The sequence below is a fragment of the Bombus terrestris genome, chromosome 5, assembly GCF_910591885.1.
Source record: "Bombus terrestris chromosome 5, iyBomTerr1.2, whole genome shotgun sequence".
Taxonomy (NCBI): domain Eukaryota; kingdom Metazoa; phylum Arthropoda; class Insecta; order Hymenoptera; family Apidae; genus Bombus; species Bombus terrestris.
The window spans coordinates 3,502,319-3,521,285 of NC_063273.1; the positions used below are offsets into that span (position 1 = coordinate 3,502,319).

General features: G+C 40.5%; 1 protein-coding gene across 5 annotated transcripts in view; it reads right to left on the reverse strand.

Annotated features, from left to right (window-relative positions):
* LOC100650807 overlaps positions 1 to 18,967 on the reverse strand; it is a 587,269-nt gene that overhangs the window by 239,200 nt on the left and 329,102 nt on the right. For all 5 annotated transcript variants that reach the window (XM_048405682.1, XM_048405681.1, XM_048405684.1 and 2 more), the window contains one exon: positions 10,520 to 10,778. In XM_048405682.1, coding sequence (XP_048261639.1) covers positions 10,520 to 10,778 — 259 coding nt within the window. The remainder of the gene's footprint in view (positions 1 to 10,519; positions 10,779 to 18,967) is intronic.

An 18,967-nucleotide genomic window follows, 5' to 3' on the forward strand; every position in this document is an offset into this window, starting at 1 on the left:
AATAATATAAGATGGAAAATATAGAACATCAAAAGTATAATATTTATTAGAACATCTAATGGCCGGAATAAACGTTTCCGTTCGTTCTATTTTCTTAGTTACGTTCATAAAAAATGAACTTTGCACAAACATTCGCGATCTAGCGACGTAATATTTGCTTTACAGACGTTTAAGTCTGCTTATCGAAATTTCTAGCCAATGAGGTAACGCTGATCTTATAACAACTGACCAAGTTCCTCCATGGAACAATGAAGAAATCAATGATTCACGAACCCACGCACATTTTCTTTCACGCGTTATGTAAACGGTGAATGTACCTGACTCTAGCTTGATCCGCGACTCTGCTACGATTCTTTCGATCGAGTAACCGGCACACGGCTTAACACGTGGTTTGCACCGTGCACAGATTGAAGAAAACGGAGCAAACTTCGTGGCTAAAGAAACACTTTTCGCGCAGCTCGATATTTTTGCATTAATCTGTCGGCTGACCGATGGAATTCACCGAGACAAAAAGAGAAAAAATTCACCTGTGCGCGACATGAAACAGTTCGAAATAGGCGCTTAACAGGATGGCAGAGAAGACGAGAAGAAAAACACGAGTCCAGTGGTGCGTATAAACTTTAATTTATGGCGTAACGCCTGGAGAAAGGTTTCGAGCTAATTTCGCGTCAGCTTCTATGCGGTGGTCTGTTCTTTACAGGTTCAATCTACTTTGTGCAGGTTATACGCGTTTCTAGCTTTATGGTGCTTTTCTCTGATATGGCGGCTTGAATTGCTTGGTTAAATGAAAGGATTAATACTTTTGTAGTATCGTGCAAGTTGTTTGGAAAAAGAAAATCTAAATATCGCTATTAAATATTCGTTGCTGCTTGTTAAGTGGAGTGAGCTTGGAGGTTAATAAGTAAGAACGGCGCGAGGGAACTTGAACATTTTAAGTAAAATCGTTTTATCATCTCGTGATTAACACGCTATTATAACACTTTGACGGCGCGTTCTTAATTAATGACATATTATAATAAAGTCCCATATTTCAGAAATAAACAGTTTCGAAACGATAATACAGACTTTTAATGAATATTACAAGCATGATAATTAAATTTAAAGCGGAGTACTTAATCGAGTCAATATCAGGACAGAATCATATTTCATTGAAATCAGGTCAGTGGGACATGAAAATCACGTTTTAACGTTTAAAAGCTATTAATTCATTCGCAAATGACGATTTCCTATCCTTGTTCCATAGCCTGCTTATTCTCAATCGCGTCTAAACGCTTACACACGCGCATGAAAACTCGCGAGTGAAACAAACCGTTTCTTTTTCGTACATTCAACAATAACTCTTCGAGATTATCGATCTTTGTCGTGTCAGTTTCATCGAGAACATTAAAATTAAGATTTTCCCGTTCATCGCGAGTAATTTACACAGATTCAAGATCAGATTCGAGAAATAAACAATCCGCACGCTCGTTAACAGTTTATTGAATATATCGACTTCTATCGGATTCACAAGTGACTCACGCGAGAGCTCGCGTTCAAGTGGTTATTTTTTCGCGCGATCTTACACACTGAGATCGCGCGAAGAAATGCGTCGAGACGACGCATTTAAATCGAGTCAGTGGGCGTATCTTTACGTCAACTAGCCGAAGAATGCTGTTACTTCTAACATCGGATTGACGTCATTGGAATAGGAGGAGGCTTATCGTCCAGTTGACATATCTATTTGTTTAAGACTTAAAAACTGACAGTGTATAATTCTTCTTGGGTAAAATTGATCGGTTCAACGAGGATACAAGTGAGAGATTTTTCTGCTCTCGGCGAGTTGTACGTATTTATGAGATGATAAATAGAAAAAAATAATTTTCCATTTAGTTTCGAGAAATGATGACGACTCGATAGTATGTACGTATTTTTGAAATAAGTATCATTTAAAATACATATTATGTGTGCATTATGCGCAATTCTCTTTCTATATTTACACTTTCAAATTTCTCGTAAATTGCATAAAAATCCACAGTTTGATAACACACGATGATTCAGAAATGTTTATCTGAATTTAATTTGTCATAAAAAGAAGCAGCTTTCTAAACGCAAACTTGCGACGACCACGCGCCAGCTGTTCCCGACTGTTCACGCGTTACAACAATAGATGGACAATAGGCATTCTATGGAACTGTAATATCATGCAAAATCATTAGCGGCGTGGTGCGATTTATCGAGCGATAAATCTTGAACGAGCACGACAAAACGCGCTGTCTTTTCGAGCCGCGTGGAATTAGAAACAGAAGTGTGGCGTATTGTTTGCCAGTAAACGTTTATAGTCGACAGATTTCGTAATTTGTCGTATAAACAGATATTCGAGATAAAGAGTGGGTGCTCGAGTCCTTTTACTATTGTAAAGATGTTAAAAGTTAAAGAAAGTTGTTAAAAAAAATCATATTCCTTTTGAGAAATGTTTATATAATGAAAGATTTACGTCAGAGAAAAAACTAACAATCAATTAATTACATATTTTTAACGGGTGGGTGATGACAAAGTTAAACTTTATTTTTAGAGAGAAATATCAAATGTTCTTTTTCTTTGCTTGCCGATTTCGTTGTTTTGTCGTTCTTCGCGTTTTGGCATCGATTCTGGCAAATTTTCAACAACCCACGGCACGGTTCGATGATTTAATTACAACTCTATTTTATACCACGCCTAAGCGCCCTAATAGAATTACTCGCAATGAATGCTAAAATGTACAGTTGAATGGCAGAATCAGGAAATCGGTGGTATTAAACAAGCTCGAGCTTTCATTGCTCCATTACACAGATTATAAACTTCCGAACTACCAAATCTCGAGCACCGGCCAACAGTTACAAACAATTATAACATTTGTTATTACAATCCGTGTAATTATTCGAATAAAATTCTTATTCGTCTGTCTATTCTTTCGTATGGAAATACTTTTATCTATAGAAATTACATTTTTCGCGCTTACTTCTTCTTTCTTAAAACGATATATCAGCTAAACTTCAAACAGTTTGAGTAAAGAAAAATTGACATTGAAGATTAGAATGTAGGCCTTCTATTTAATGATCGTAATGAGATCCAAGAAACAAGGAATCTTCAAATTCTTACAATCGGTCTATCCGTTGAATTTACCCTTCTACGGTATCAAAAACAGTACATCCAAGCCTGCATTCAAGAAACAAAGAAGCATCAATTCCTTACAATCAAGCTGTGCATTCAACCATAACTTTACAATATCAAAATTCTGCCTCCGGCTCAAAGAAACCGAACTCGAGCTGCATCGAACAAACATCTACTCCGGCAGCAACAGAAAATGTAACGCCCAGGACGAACGTGATTCAGGATAAACGTGAAAGAAAGCAGAAAGCCCTGACCAAGTCATACACAACACGTTACAAAAACATGTAACGAAAGGTTCAGGGCGACGCTTTCGAGAATTTATTTGGAATCAATGGCGACAGGATCAGGCGACAGCTGAATGAATAGCTTTAACGAGACGAGGGGCGTGTTTTCTCGCGCGGGTTCGCAGTTAAATCTTCTCCGGACTCGTTCGTTGGTTTGCTACCCTCGATAACCAAGGAACACGTGCGATCTACACGAACACGGGTCATGAAATTTCGTTTCGTGCGCGAAGCTGTGTATCCCTCGGCTCCCTCTTAAATACGTGATGCCAGGATAACGGAACCTGTCCTCCCAAAGCGTCTCTAGAAACAGTGCTGGGACTCATACGAACTCACACACACACAGACACAGACAGCACACGCGTATACCAACCGTATACGGGATTAAGATTCGATCGGTGATTGCAGTTCGAAGAAAAAGCGCGCGGTTCCCAGCGGCCGACCTATTAATGACCGGAGATAAGGGAGAACGAGAGATACGATAGCGGGATCGGGTTCGAAATTTCAGATAAGCCGGCCGGGAATAACGACGATCGAGTTCTAGGTCTTTTAATACCGCCTCTATAGCCGCTGCGTTCTATGTATTCGGTTGTTTTATCAACCGCGCGGTTTCTTTGCGGGGGAGTGTACCGATTTAGAAACTTTATCGAGTTCTTTTTTTTTCTTGTAGGAAGACAGAAATCTTTTAGAAGTTTTATTAGGAGTGTGGTTTGGCGGAGGAAAAGCAGAGTGGGAAGATCTTTTTTCTTCACAATGATAGGAAATAGAGAATGAACGAGCGACGTAGGTTAGAAGGATCTTTTGTATTTGTGTGCGATCTTCCTTATAGAGTATAGGTGTTTTGATTAGTTTCAGGAAAAGCGTGTAGTTTCTTGTATTGAAAGAAATTATTAGAAATTGTAATAAAGCATCTGCCATCAGTGAATCTTAAATTACATCGGATTAGGATTATATTAGGTTTGGAGCAAGGGTAAGCTTACGTTTCACCGTTGCTAAGTGAAAATGAACGATAATCGCAAGTACATATAAATTTCTCATAATTCCAAATACGAAACGTTCACGATTGAAAATCAGTAGAATAATTCACAAGCTCGTACCACGTCTTTCCTTGTAGTACCTCTCTAAACCAGAGTTCCGCGACAACGTATGGAAAGACCAGTTCGAGCCGTACGAAGAGAAAACGAGAAAACGGGAAGGAAGCCAAGAGAAAAAGACGAGCGTAGAGGGATCGTTCTCTCGCCTGCGTGCTATCCAACCGAAAGGACAGGCAGCAGAAGCGGGACGATTGTCCCGAGCAGGAAAACGGCGGAAAGTTCCGCGTGTTCGGCCGGCAGCAGTTTAAGTTTCCGCAGAGCCGAAGTTATAACGAGAATTGCTCTGCCCGCAAACTTTTCCGGCCGAGTCTCGCATGTACACAACCCCCTACCTACCATTTTTCTCCACCGACACGGTGTTCCTTCGCATACGTGCATACAACCCATCCCCATCGCGTCTCGCTACCCTCTTGCACAGTCTCACGCTCGTATTTACGCGGCGCATGCTCCACGGGAATTGTTTGCGTCCACGTTCCCTCTCTGCCCACATCTCGTGTTCGCCATGTAAACCGCGCGTACCGCAGACATTTTTTCCTCGACGCGAAATCCACGCCCGCACCCCCGTCCACCCTACAGTTTCACAGGTCGCGGCGCACCGATCTTTTTCTCGGCCGCGACCCGCTCTTTCTCGTAGGTATTCGCGCGGCGAGAATAAAACGCTGGCATATTTCAGACTTATTGCCACGCGCGACGAGTATTCCGCCAAGAGTATTCCTTTATTTCGCCTGTTTCCATTCCTACGCGGTTTATGGCCGCGCAGAAACGTTACACGAGCTTCGAAGCTCTACTCGTAAGATTCGTAGATTTTTGCTTTTGCTGGTTGTTGGAAATGATCGTTGGGAGCATGATAAATTTATTTCGAGAATTTGTAGAACGGTTTCTTTTCAGAGCAGTTTAATTCTGGGTTCAAGAGAGATGGATTAGTTGGCGAGAATAAAATTCTTCAAGATCATCGTTTCATCCCCTTTCATACAAATGCATCGTGGTACGATCGTGATCAAGGAGATTGTAAGAAAGCTGAACGTTTGAAAATGAAAGGAATATCGAGAATAATAAAATTTCGTTGGAGGTTTCATTTTCGAGGAAGAACGCAGCTATAGAGACTATGGAAACTCGTAAAAAGCAATACCAAGATTAGAAAGCATTTTTGGTTGGAAAAATATCTCTTCAGCAACGTGGATGTATCAGAAAATTATTACAGATTGATAATACATGAAATCATGATCACACACCGAATAACAACGTTCGATCAAACTGGTGCATAATAATCGTTGCAGAATATCCATCAATTATTTTCCAGTTTGTTATGAATGTTTAAAGTAACACATGACCAATGAATTCACGTAATTACAGCCTGTAGGGGCTTGATTGTAATATATTTGAGTATTTACCTTGTTGTCCCAACGTTAATGAAATTAATTTTGGGAAATGTAATCGACGCAACCGCAACGCATTCGTATATATAGCTATAGTTTTCGTTCTACTTCCGTTAGATTTATAGAAACGTACGATTATTCTTTTTGTTGGTAACCGAACGATTATCGACTTCTAAACACGCATCGAAAATTTGATTGAGATTTTTCTCGCAAACCTACACCACAACGTGTGGTTTGCAGGTGTCACATTTTCCAAGCTAATGTCCATAAAATTGCCTGTCCTGTTTCGAATTTCCAGTTTAGAGGAGGAAACGCGCGGCAATGTCGATTTTAGCAAAACGGTAGCTTTCTTACTGCAACTTTGTTTCTGGTTCTTCTTTTACGTCGTGTTGGCTGGCCATAAACGAGTATCGTTTACCGTCGCGTGGCGTCTGTCTAAGTCCGGTTAATACCACTGCGCTGTTGCTTTTATCGGAGAAGATTGACTTTTGCAAATTGAAACTTGACAAAAACCAAACATTTCACGTGTTTTATTAATAAAACGCTGTTCGACGAGATTTTTAATTCAATTTAAAATATCACAATGCGATTAGTTACATATTTGTTAAAAAAGTACAAACTTGTTTAATTCTTAACATTAATAATTAACATTTCTTTATAAGGTTTCGAATTTTAGTTTCTTAAGTAATTTTATTAAATTTATATTACAGCCGTGCATAAATTTTCAATTTCTGAAAGGTACCTAATAAATTACAACTAATAAATTCGAAGTATGTTCTACACGTGCGTGACAATTTACCCAAAGCTGCAAGTCGTCAAATTCCAACCTACATTTTGTTACCGCTGCGCGTGCACACAAGTAAAATCAGTTTCGAATCCAGGAGAACAACGAGGTAAAACGTACCAGATTACCGGCGTAAAATCTCCGAATTCCCGGCGAGGTTGTCGGATTACCGCGAAAGTTTTGACGCGAAACGAGGCGGAACAAAAGAATCCGAGTGGTGTGGCACAGAAGAGGCCTGAAAAGCGGCTAAGATCGGGCGGGGGTCGCGTTTGAAGTAGCATTTCCTTGGCGCAAACGACCCTCTTAATCAATTGCTAGCACCTTTATCGCGGCTCTCGAGCGACGTAAAGCCTCGATAACAAGCCGCAACTTCGATAAATCTCCTTCTTTCTCTCGCTATTTCCTTTCTCGGCTACGTCTTGCCGAGAAAAGGAAAGAAAGGAAAAAAAAAGAGAAGCGGTGGACATATATCTTGATTCGATCGTTGCGTCGTGGCTGAAACGCTTAGAATACGAGGCAGAAGAAAGAGAAGGGGGGAAAACTCGTGGCCCACGAGACAGGCGAAAAAGCTTTCGATGGCTCGACCTTCTCGCGACCGAATAAGAACCATAGGGAGAGAGGAAACTTATGAAAATCCGGGATTTATCGCGGCATACGCGAGAGGCAGCAGCCACCACCGTGGGAGGCTCAGACAAATCGTCCGGAAGTTAACGTTCGATCGTTCCACGAATCCTCTTTTCGGCAGAGCCACGGGGCACCCTCTGTCCCGTGGACCAGCTGCCTTTGAAAGCCCTGATAAAAGTTTTAATCCGTTTCTACTGGCTCTCCATCGATGTGGTTCCTCTGTTGCTCTCGGCCAGAGCGAAAGCCCCGGGATTCTCCGCTTTTGTCTGCTGTTTCCCCCAGAAAAATACGGGAAACGAATGTCTGCTTTTAATGAGACCTTCGAGGTGGATACAACCAGATGGCTTTAAGAGCTGTTTAGAGAAATATGAATGGAGGTTATTCGAGTTAACTGCGAGAATTCGAAATCCGCGTGAATCTTTGTTCGTCTTGTTTTATCGTTAAGTTTTGAATGTTCGAGACAAAGTATTTAGATTCGAGCATGGACGAAAATTTCCTACATAATTCAGCGATTTATTCGTTTGAGTTTTCCTCCTGGTTTCGTGTTAGAAGTTTTGCTACATTGAAATATTTAATCTTTGTGGTCAAGATAACTGAGACTACCATATCTTGCAGATGGTTAATTTTCGAAACATTTTCGAAACAAAGAAGTTTTAATATATATTTTTTCATTTCTATAATGTCACGCTACAAACACAGCTGGATAAAGCGTCTAGAATAAATTCAAAATAAAAAACGAAATTCATTGGCTAAAATCTCATTTTGAGGAACAATATTAAAAGGTCAATATTAAAAGTATATTCATATTCTATCATTGTGATCGATAAATATAATACATAATACTTATTTCGATGATACGATCCGCTGCAACGTAGCTGTCAATGTAAAGCTATTACATTTGTACGTATATTGAAAAACAAGTTAAACAGAATGACAGAGAAGCAGAAGGCTTAAAATGCTGGAACGAACATGCGAGAAATATCGAACAGTTGGCCATTTGAAAGACCATCTCAATCGAAAAGTTTCTTCAAATAAACAGATCGAACGCCATGTTCGCAATAAGAAAACTTTTATTTTCCAGCTGATGTTTTCGAAACGCGATCTTCCGTTTCGGCTGCAATGGCGATGCTTAAAGCGATTTATCGAGATCAAGCTGCGCGCTGCGACCGTTTCCATTGGGCCAACAAAGCTAGACGTTTAGTTTCAATGGAAATACGCGAAACTGAAGCAATCTGGAAGTTCCGTCTTTCGAGAAAGCAGACTCGATCGAGGTTACGCCTCCATCTCCTTCGAGGTTAATCGTTAATGCAATCGATTCCGACGATTGCGGCAAGGGGAAACGTCGAGTACGACGTTCATTTAGATTTCTAGAGCCGTCACTGTGTTCTCGTGTATTTTTAGAGCGAACGGCTCCGGTTTCATGAAATAGCTTCGCTGATTCTACAAAGATGTTTCTTGCTACATTTTCAGATGTTCGCAAGTGTAATCCGTTTTAATGGAGATTTCCATCGAGGAAATTGGTTTATTTTTGGTTTATTTATTGATTGGTGGATCGTGTGTTTTGCGAGCTTTCAGCTCGATGTTAACATTTTATCGACATATCGATCTATATATAAATCTATGAAAAGCATAACTTTCTTCTTGAAGATTCTACAAAAATTAATCTCTTCGCTATGTTCACCCTTAATTATAATATAAGCAATTAAACCTATGTATAAACGTCACACGTATAATTGAAATACGCTTCAACTTCTCATTTACTTCAGAATCAGTTACAACGACCAATAAATAACCTGTTTTAATCCAACTATCGCATCCTTGGCTTCCTATTTGAAGCAAAATTAAGATTTCCTCGTAGGATAACATTTTACAACTGAATATTTAATACGTGATAAAGTGTACTTATACGAGCAAGCAGCACGATCGTTCACCAACTAATCGAGCTCACAAATTTCACGACAGGCTAGCAGCGGCATCGTGCGCCGATAAAACGAAACGAATGGCCAGCTTATCAACGAAAAATGCATCGCACAAAAGTAGTATCGGCGATAATGCGTGCCAGGGATCGGCGTATTTCAGTAAAATAATTCTGCATTAGGCTGCGCACACGCGTGCAAACGCGCTGGCTAATCTGCCCGAGGCCGCATACGCGCGCGCTTCGGAAACGAGAAAATTAATTGCGATCCCAAAAATACGAGGGGGCGATTCCCATTATAATAAATTCTGGAGTAAGTTTCACGAAGGCTGCGACCCCGTCGGAATTTATGCACCGTATAAGCCAATTATTTATCGTCCAGCCGCTCGTCCCTCGACTTTGACCACCGTAACACTTTTTAATTTGACCTCGATTAATCGTCCAGCCGAGTGAAGAACGTACATTCGATTATAGTTCGACATTCCGATTATGCTTTTATCGAAGAATACCAACGTTTCTACAGCCATTTTATATTTCTAATATCGTTTCGTGTTAAAATTCTATTAATCGCAGTTTCTTAGGGTGATATTATAAAGTTAAAAAAAATATCGGTTTTATATGTAAATTCGGAGGGGAATTGAATTTCCATACGGAATACACATTTTGAATTGATAATATTACGTAATAATCTTTCCACGTGGATTTATACGTGCATAATAAAAGTGTATCTTTATAAAATAAATCTTACTTTAAATATCAACCTTATTAAAGTTATTAATTAAAACACTCTAATTTAAACCCATTCAAACGTCCTTTCCACGTTCTTCTTATTCCTATAAACTAGTGACTAATAATTTTGTGTTCAGCTTTGTTAATAAAAGAAACGAATTTACCAGTTATTCAAGCTACTCTCAATACAGAATTTGCATCCTCGTTAACATTTACGATGATTTTTTATTTCATCAGTTCTCACTGCCCAAATAAAACAAGTTTATAACGATGAATATGCACATATGCATATATCTTCACTCGAATGTCTTAACACTCTCGCTACTAACCTACCTATATTTTGTACAAATCACATGAACTTTGCTTTTATACGTCTCTGAATTATAACCTAACTTTATCTAGCATTCAAATGAGTATAAAACTTTTGAGCAATGGTCCACATCAAATCTGCTACAATAACAACGAACGAATTGATTTCTCGAAAATCACAATGAAGCTTTATCATGTTAAAATATTTACTGCTCTTTATCCAACACAGCGAAAGAACAGGAAGACGATGACCAGGAAGAGATAAAAATGGGACTTACCCGTGCCAGCCGCCCCCAGCCTTAGCACTGCGTCGCCTTGAAGGGAGATGGAGAGGGTGGCTGTGTCCTCAAGGCGTGCAAGAACTTCTTCGGGAATGTCCTCGGGTTCGCGGAGGCGGAGGGTTACTTCGCCTCCGCCTCCGCCACCCTGACCACTTCCACCCCCGGGACTCGTCGACGCCGAGTACATGAACACAGATCCGTACCCATGTAATGACTGCAACGGCAGCCTGACGCCGCCCACTTCCCCGACCGGACCCTGAAAATATTACCAGATAGTGTTGAGAATCAGATTTTTCGGAAACTAGAGACATTTTTAGACGAATTAAAGTTAATATCTCGCAGTGGGATGATGAATGTAATGTTCGCGAAGAAGTAGATTCAAGAGGAATTGGTGTAATTGTAAAGTGCTGTTTGAAATCAGACTTTTCGTTGCCTTTTACAGAATTTCAATGATTTATTAATTTTTACAGTTATCTGAAATACGAAACCTTGATAGGTTAGCTTCCATTAAATTGTAGTAAATACATCTTATAAATTGATTGTTTCAATGTTTGTTGATAAAAAAGACTCGCGCTATGTAGTTGATAGGCGTCTATCGTGATGTTGTTAAGAAACAATTGGAGGATTAGAATGTTCAAATTTCCTTTCCGATAAATGTACACTTCGTGAATGTGGAATAATTTGTGAAAATTGATTACAGAAGTGAATTACGTTAATTATATCGATTTAACGCTGATAGTAAACAGCTTCTAGTTGACAAGTATCTTGGTATCGACAGTACTGAAGTTATTTATATAACAAAAATTACAATTCAATAAACAATGGAACACTAGAAACGAGCTTAATCCAATACGATACAAACGAATGAAATTTTCTTTTTGGACAGTAACTCGATCGAAGAAAGAGGGCGGGCAAAGATGTTTTCGGGGCGATCGGACGCGTGATATTAAATTTAAGGGTTCAGTTTTACGTCAGGCAACGAGTGATATTCCCTAGAGGCAAACATCGTTGACGTCGTCGCTTCTCGACATAGCTAGGTTTCCATTTCTCGCTATACGGGCCACGCAGCGCGTCGCCGAACGTTCTTTTACGAGCAGAAATATTTTGCCAATTTCGCCGTCCATGCAAATTTCAATTTGCGAGCGTCAATATTTGCTGAATCGCGTCGAAAAAGGATTTCGATGTACCGCCACTCGATTCGCCGTCAAACGTTCTGGCCACGGTTCGCTCCTCTAAAAACGGTAATATCGAGCGTTAAAATAAAGGGGTCGACGAGGAAATAGCAGGAAGAAGAAAAATACCTCTACAAACGTCCATATTCTTTTCCCTTTCTTTATCTCTCTCTCTCTCTCTCTCTCTTTCTCTGTCTCTGTTTATCCATAAGTAGAAATTATCCTTTTGGTGTAGATACAAGTAATGGATTTTATATGAAATAACAATATTTCAAAAGAAATTTATCATTTTCACCGTTCGATTCAATTAATTCTAAGTGACTTTTTATAGAAGAAAGATACGGGTATTATATTTATTTTCTAATGTAACCTTTGCCCTTCTTCTCGCAAAGGTATACCCTCTTTATTTTATCTCCTCATCTTTCTAAGAGATATCATTCTGTATCTGTCCTTTTATATTGCCTTTGTCTTTCTACATGTGGGTCCCCTCCTGTTTTCTTACCTAATCTACAACATACCTGCTATCCTCTTTTTCCTATAATAAGAATGAAACAGAAAGAAAATGGCCAATTCAGTCGGTGTCTACTTTAGTTTTATGTAGCTTTCAAAATTGATATTACGCTATTTATAAAACTATATCGTGATTAAAAATAGCGTACTGAGAATCATACAGTGGCGTATAAAAGTGAAGATTTAAAAAAATTCTAATCTATGTATTTTAACGTTTAAAAGTACAATCTCATTTTCTTCATAATTAATTCAGCGTTAACTTCATTCTCCGCCGCGATACATTTTCGCGACTTCGAAAAACGTAACGAATTTTCGTAACAACGAACGCACGGCATTATTTTATGGGAATGCGCTGAACTCGTTACAGCTAAAAACATTTGTAATTCATTCTGCGTCCGAAAAGACCTTTATACTTCGGACAAGCGATGGAATGACCAAACAGCAGAAAAAGATTTCCAGTAATAACTTCGCCACCGCCATTCATTTCAAATCTGACTGCTCGATAATCCATTCGAAATTCCTTGAAATATGGCTTCGGCCACCTGCAGCCCAAAATAACTGTAACGGGATGGACGACGATTTCTAGAACTCGTATTCATCACGAAATTTCAGTTGCTATCGTGGCGTGTGACCAAAATCCAACGGAGGATGAACATTTTCCTGTGCACAAAGGTGTTCGGTTCGATGGTCCACTGTTTCTGGCGGTGAAAATTTCACCCTGCGGCCCTGCGCCCTGTTCCCGGTACCATTATTTGCGTAAATTGATTCGTACGCGGCGAACTATTTCCGCGCCACATATTCCAAGGTATTGGCGAGCGTTGCCAGGCGTTACGTTGCCCGCGATGAGAGTAATTTATTTTAATGGTCATTTTCGTAATGGCCCTTTGAACACGGTGCATGGCCACTTCTGAATAGGCTGTGCGTAACCCTGACATATCCCGGAACCGGAGAATGCGCGATAACGCTGCCATTCGCCGAATGGCACCTGCTGCTCTCCACAATGGCAACGCGTCTGCGTTCACGTCCTTGCCACCGCGATTTTATCGCGATCGCTGTTAAGAGTTTCTGGTAGTCAAGCTTTTATCGTTATAGCCCTATCCACGATTGCTCTGTTTATGGCTTCGATTTTGTAATTTTACGAAGTTCTTTTGATTTGTATCGTACGCAGTATTTGGCGTACGAAATATTTTAACTTCTTTGATCAAGCAATATTCGGAGATTTAACTCTTAACGTATCGGTATTCTTAGACTTCACGCAACCTAAAATCGGCTCATATCGCCGATTCTTTGCGATTTTTCCGATCGTTAACGATCTTCTTTTCCTCGATACGTCCGATGCATCTCGCGTTGTCAGCGCGATAAGACCGCTTTACGATCTTCGAGGAAAGCGTACCGAAGCCGAATAGGGAAACGCAATGCACAACTGACGAGGAGATTTCAGAATGTCTCCTCGTAGGACAAACGACCGGAAACGTGGCCATAACAATGCGGATACGCAGACTGAGAGCATCTCTATGTAGCCGTTTCCGGTGCACCTTCGGTGTATCGATGCAATGAGACCGTACTATAGCACAGGACGCAGATTTCCTCGACTATAACGCAAATGCGGAGCAGAATCGTAAAAGACCCGGTGGTTCCCTGTTTCGTCCTCCGTGCAATCGATTTCGTGAATTATCGAGACGACTCGAAACACGCCCACGTCGTGCGTGGATTTCATACTTGAAGGCTTCGTCGTAAGTTCGACGGAACGCGAGGAATCTACGGCCATTTATCGAGACGTGACAGAGTTCGTGATGCTCGGGCATAATCGATTAGGAGTGGTTCGTGTTGCGTGATTCGCCTGATTCTTTAATGGTCGTTCATTTTAGAATAGGATTTTCGAGAATTTGGTATATTTGGAAACTTTAGAAGAACTGATAACATTCTCATCATTGAATTAAGAGAATTTAAGCGGAGAAAATATATTAGTAAAATAATATACTCTCATTTCGCAACAAACTCTCAATTTCATTCTCATCTGAACACAAATTCTATCACCAGCAGATACACGTACAAATACCAAAATTTCCCATCCCACGTTGTCACATGCAACTATTCGACCGATGTTTAAATCGAAGCATAAACGTACAAACCAACCAACAGTCAGGTATAAATAAGCGTCGATCTGCGAGAAAAACAATTCAACACACGGAACACGCTTGAAATCAACGGATCCACCTGCGCAACAAACAAAGCTACCGAAAGAAGTTGGCGCGGGTCTCGGGGAGAAAGCTCGTTCAGGTCGTAATCAAACTCGCCTCCCGGTGGAGGCCGCCGCTGATAATTTTCCATGCATAATAATACGCGAGGCGAAGAATTTGAATAATCCACTTTCACGCTATTTTCCCGTCTGATAAGTCATTAAGCCGCCACCGTCGCCGCCGCGAGGAAACTTAACGCCGGCCGGAGAGCAATCTGCTTTGTTCCGGCGTTCCTACCCCACAACGAACGAACGAAACGTGTCTGGTGAGAAAGAAAGAGCACAGGACTGTACAGACACAGAAGAGAAGCCAGAAGAGAAACAGAGATGGTTGAGCCGTTGTTGCGCGATCTCGCTTTGTGTATTCGACGCCAGGCAATCGCTCGTCCCTGGAAAATTCACGGTCTAGCTCGCGGCGAACAAATGCCACCACCTAGTCGTCCCTTTCGCTGGTTTCTCTTCGTTCGTTCGGCTGGCCACAATTTCTCCGTATTACCGTAATATTCGCTTTAACGACTGCCGGCCGAACGACACAGCCTAACAATGCGCACACCCCTTCGCTAGGACGTAACGCGCGATTTTCCGCCGAGGAATCTTTTTTCCGCTCTTCTGAGCCGCCTCGAACTCGCTTCCGGCGTTAATTCGAACAACGTGTATCTCTATTCAACGTCGTTCAGCGTTGTTCCATGCATGATAGCTCGCGAAAGTATTCGAACACTTGTAGAGACATTTTACGAGTATATTATGATAACGTAGAACTTTTCGTGAGCCACTGAACAGTGCAGGACTTTAGCGTGTAGGTTCAGAGAGTTAGAGGGATAAAGGGACGCATAGAGACGGATTATAGCGATCTAAAATTTCGATTGAATCAATGCCGCAGAAGATGGTGTTCGGAATTTAGCGAAATTGCAGTGATTTGCTTTTGCTACTGGTAGCAAGTATTATAATTAATGCGTATGTCCTTTTAAAGTTGGAAATTGCTATTATATTTAAAAATGGAAAATTATATCTACTACATTATCGATCTCAATCGGTTTTATTGGCAATCACTAAAGAACGTAACCGTCCAAATTATCCTTTTTAACTTTCAGATAGAAAACTCAAACAACCCAAAAAGCGACACCAACTTCTCCTCCTCCAACCTTATGAATAAACCTGTGAAATCTAGAAAGCTCGCTGAAAATAACGAGAAGGATTCAAAACCAAAAAAAAGACAGTAACATAGAAAAGGAGAAAAAAGCAGGAAGATCGTTTCTCATTGATAGCGATGGAAATCGAGAGTGCGAGAAAGATCGGCGCGATAAAACATTTTTCAAAGCGTGTAAAGCACGGACTGGCTCTCGTACACGCGACGCGAAAAAAGTCATAGAGGGGACGCGCACCGGCGCGCATAAATGTTCACCGCCGATGAATTATTGCCACGAAATGGTCGTATCCAGTTTGTAACCCGTTGGACGAGGGGTAGCGCGCGCTGAACACATTGTTTACGAAGCATCTGACCACCATGATGGCGCGATACACACGGCCTGTTCCCTCATTTTTCTGGCGCGCGTAAAGTGCGTTTTGCTGCAGTGCATTAAGCTGCAAGGCGGTTGCTCGAAAAAGAGATACACGTGATTTCACTCCCTCCGCTGCGCCCATTTCACCCTTCGCTGTTGCAACGACATTTATATTTTTGCGGTGACCATCGTGTCGTTTGTCAGACGACCGGTGCCAGCTTCCAAGAGCAGCGCTCGTAAACGCTCGTAACGAACGTCGCGGAACGATTCGTGCCACGACAAGGAGGATTTTTGGTTATCGTGCAGTTCTCGGTAATTTTGAAACGAGTGAATCGTCAGTTTATGAAACGTGACAATGGTGGACCGGGGATTTTTGGACGGAGTTCATGCGCTGTTTCGTAGTGGTTTTGGTATCGGTTTCATTGAATTTTGATGGTCGTTAACCGGTGCACGCAATTTCAGCTGAAGTCGAAAATTTGTCTGATGTATCCAATATGGACGTGACTTTGCAAGCTGTCGTAGCGTGATTTAATCAGCTAGCTGTGCGAAACTGGATGATTATAAATGATTGTCCGATTATGGCTTTTGTTAAGCTCTTATCTTATCTTTGTCATAAGCAATTACAAAATTAAAAGCTTCTCCGATAATATCGTGTAAAATGGTATCCAAGGTATTACGAGACAATATTCGCAAGATTATACGCATCTAGAATCTCGGATAAAAGTACCTACAAATACAATTTTCTATCTAGGATTATATCATAATTCTGGCCTAATGGCAAACTCTAACGCGATCTCTATCAAAGAGATTTCATCAGCGGTTGTATCGTCTTTTCCGATTCGACTCGTGGAATATTCGATCGTCGTGTTTCCTCGTGTCGAAATTGAAATTCTTACAAATGCAGGCCAATTAATCGACTGAAAACCGACGATACACTTCGATACCACGTCGGGAAGCCGTTAATTTACGCGGAACACGAGCCACGGCTAACCGAGTGAATGTCGGTGTTTCCACGTTAAATGAAAAGCAACATGATATTTTCGTGAGAACGGCTGCCGCGTTCGCCGTAGCGGGAAAAAATATGTTGTTAAAGGGGTGAAATCGGTGAAATTATTCGCAAACGACGAATACACTGCGGCGATGTTTGTGTTATATCGTGTTTCGTGAAAGTATTTCTGAACGGTACGCTGAATTTTGTATCGCTCGTTTCCGCCGGCGATCATCGGATTCCTTGAATTTAAACACAGAATATTGTATCGATTATTTGGATCAAAGAAACGGGGTTTCTCCATAGCGGATTTCTGGCAGATTTTTATATATCTTGTCCGAATTATCGAATTTGAATCCTGCGTTGCTGCGCTGTCTTGTTGTCATGTCTTGCAGTGCACATTTAAAGTTTGATGCGACTCAAGTCTATTAATTGTTCTGTCCTATCAAGAAAGATAAATAGAGTCTTCACGAGCACATTCTTCAAATAGTAACACAATCTGTGATTCTTGTTTTCTATCTATAATCTTCTTCTGGCGAATTTAGATTAATAGATTTTTCTGTTTAAACTTTTATATTTTTACTCTCTTTCTCACTCTATACACTCGTAACGAAACAAAGAAGGTTTCGCTGAAATTTCTACTAAAATCTACTCTGGTGCAAAGCGTAAAGTTCTTAAACAACATTCGTTTAACAAGTACATAACAGCATTCGTGATTTCTTCAGGACTCCAGGTCTGTCAACTAGACTGATTCTTCTAATGGCCAAGAGAAAAAAAAAATGATAACAACGCGCGAAACCAGCGAAGGAAAAAATTCTAAATATTCAGAAATGATAAGCGATCCTAGCATATTATACAGATTTGTTTGCGAGAATGCGATTCGCAAAGAGTAAAAAAGAAGCAAAAGGAGAAACAAGTAAAAAAGATATAGGATGCAGACGCGACACGTTCAAGGGATGAATTATTATTGCAAAACAGTCGCGCTCGAATCGCTGTGGCAACAAAACGCGAGCGACGTGCATACGTACAACAGATAGAACACACTTTGTAGGGGTTGGTTTTTCGCGCACAGGACACCTGTGAACACCGTCCCAACTCTTTTTTCCATCAATGCACGCGGAGACTCTCCTGTGTCGGGTGCACTCCGGCTGTTTGCGCTGTCACAGGCAAACAGAATGTGATTTGGATCGAGTCTATGGGCGTGCAAACATTGCTGACAAATGGGGAGCAATTTCTAAGCGGTAATTTTTAAATCGTCCGTTCGCCGATGTATACGTATTTTATCAATCGGCTTTTTGGAATCGTCGCTATCGATTCTATGCTTTAAACAAAACGACCGAGAGAGTTTAGTTTCTGTTGCTTTAGTAATCGCTTGAATAGAATTTTTCGGGATCGAGAATAATTTTACCCTGTTGAACAAAAAATTTCATTGCAAAAATCTGCCTGTTTTTTAAAACTACTCCCTTGTGTATAAGCGAATCGTTTATTGCAAAAGTATTGTCGATATTATTAAAATAAATCATACACTTCGATAGGAATTCTTTTCACGTGTTTCGAATTTTTGTTTCTTTTCTTCATATTTATTTCATAATCCTCCGTGTGATTTATTTTGTGAGAATTAAATGTTTCTTGAAATAGCCTACGTATATATTATATATGTAGAATGAGTAGGTCGAAAGATTCTTTCTTTTCTTCTTTTCATTTTTTCCCTCGAATCATCGTCTCTCCCTGTCGTTTCTACCTTATCCCAGTCACGAAGATCGCGTAATTACAACCCTTCCTGGCCCTTTTACTGGTCTGCAACCCCCCAGCGATTTTAGTCATTACAGTTTCTAATGTTTCTCTTCCATTCTCTCTTTCGATCGTCTTGCCTCTGTCCACCACGATGTTGTGTCGCTGCTTATGTTACAAATCTCTCCACATATTTGTAAAATGTAGTTTATCGGTTAGAAATTTACTTTGCAACTCTACTTTCAATTTAACAAAATTAACCCTGTGATCAATCCATTCTTATACACTTTCTTATATTTCGAACAT